The 1,714-nt window shown below is 46.3% G+C and overlaps 1 protein-coding gene across 1 annotated transcript; it reads right to left on the bottom strand.

The window, feature by feature from the left end:
- Positions 1 to 583: 583 nt before the first annotated feature.
- Positions 584 to 1,489, bottom strand: LOC123059990 (uncharacterized). The gene has a single exon (XM_044482551.1). It carries the CDS (start codon positions 1,435 to 1,437, stop codon positions 811 to 813), a length of 627 nt encoding a protein of 208 aa, XP_044338486.1. The 5' UTR covers positions 1,438 to 1,489; the 3' UTR covers positions 584 to 810.
- Between the last annotated feature and the right edge of the window lie 225 nt (positions 1,490 to 1,714).

Below are 1,714 nucleotides of genomic sequence, written 5' to 3'. Positions count from 1 at the left end.
CATGGGCTGTGGAGAGATACAAGAGAAAATACTGTCGCTAAGGATGAATGATATATGGTGGGCAATAGAGTCCTTCCTTTGGCAGTCCTCGTATGTCGAAAAAGTATATCCCAATTGACCGGACAAGGGAAGACCTGGGACAAAATTTCCACGGAAAATTGTACACTGTCAGGACTTTTCAGATACATGGAACTTGGATGCCTTGAGCTCCCGCGCAGTGATGGTCGAGGTTTGTACTCTTTTTTTCTTATCTTATCTATTTGTATGCCGTGATTTTTTTAGGCAGGATAATTACACCCATCGGTACATTGCACCAAAGTACAATAAATCAAGAACACATGTTCCGTGGAAACTCAAAGACACATGATCAAAGAGAGAAGCTCATCCCTGATCCCAAACTCGTAACAACAAAATGCACCTAAATCCGTGTCCTTTTTCTAAGAGTATCAGAGGTGTTGACGCATAATGTGCTGCCTAATCTCTTTCATCAGATTGGTCTTTTGGTTACATTGGCTAGAGCATGCACTTCTACATGATATCAAAGCCAAAAGGTCTTGAGTTCAAGACCCGGCTGGCGCAATTAAATTGTAGCGCACTTTTGGTCCACGTTTGATGACTAATTTCTAAAGCTAAGAAAAGTTGGTCATTAAAGACGCTCTTCTCAAATCGATAAATAAGTTTGATGACTACCAGGCGTCCACTACTCGGTCCCATGTCAAAAGGATTTGTCGAGTAAGCTTATTACAAATTTGATTAAAAGATGATTTCATGGGTAAACTTACGTGCAGGTGCAGGGAGAGGGAGTGAAGCTCATGTCAAGAGGAAACCGTCGCTGATGAGCTTCTTGTACTCGCTCGCATTCGCCTCGCTCAACGAGCCCAGCACCGGCATGATGATAGTATCACAGCCCTCCAAGGCATAGCCGCCGTAGACCCTGGTTGGGTCGTAAGGTACTCCCGCGTGAACAAATGCATTGCTCCCATTCCCACAACTCATCTCCACCAGCACCCTTTGCAGATGTGTTGCCGTTTTGGTGCAGTTGTAGAAGATGAGGTTCATGTTAGTAGGGCTGACCTTAAACAGGAGTCCCAGTTCGCCAGAGGTGTTCCATCTCGGAAAATGGCAGTTGAAGTCTTCCTCTTTGTGTAGATCAACGACATGCAAACTGCGTTCCTCATAGGAGATGTTCATGATTGCAAATGTAGTGGATTGAGAGCTCCGGAGAACTGGAGTGTTGTTCGAGCAAGCGACCTCGAAGTCCCTGGGACCGCATGGTCTCCCCGTCTCCAAGTCGGAAAGCCAGAGTGAGGAGGAGATGGTGAGGTTGCCGCACCTCTCCGCTGTGCAGCCATATCCTTGCTGCTCTTTGGCCGCCACAAGCACCAGTGGCAGCCAACAAACCCTGATGAAGACTAAGAACCAGCAGCTCGTAGTCATCGACGAATAAGCCTTGAAATTTGTTGCAGCAACAAAACGAAAGGGAAGCAAGATGAATCGTTGATCATGGGATGTGGGGAGAAACAAGGGGGAATACAGTGGAATCATATATGGTGGAGCAGTGGAGTCCTTTGGCAGTAGTTGTACGTCTAACATGTGAATTCCCAGAGTATACCATTGACTGGGCAAGGGAAGACCCAGGATCAAGCAGACAATTTCCTTGGAAAAACCTTTCGAGAGGACTTTTCGGATGGACATATATGCAACTCATGGAAGG

Source organism: Triticum aestivum, chromosome 3A (genome assembly GCF_018294505.1).
Source record: "Triticum aestivum cultivar Chinese Spring chromosome 3A, IWGSC CS RefSeq v2.1, whole genome shotgun sequence".
Lineage (NCBI taxonomy): Eukaryota > Viridiplantae > Streptophyta > Magnoliopsida > Poales > Poaceae > Triticum > Triticum aestivum.
Note: the sequence above shows the minus strand (reverse complement) of the source record. Positions and strands in the feature narration are given on the sequence as shown.

Bases quoted from the DNA above. Each gene is read 5' to 3' on its own strand.
- LOC123059990 (XM_044482551.1), bottom strand. From the start codon at position 1,437: ATGACTACGAGCTGCTGGTTCTTAGTCTTCATCAGGGTTTGTTGGCTG.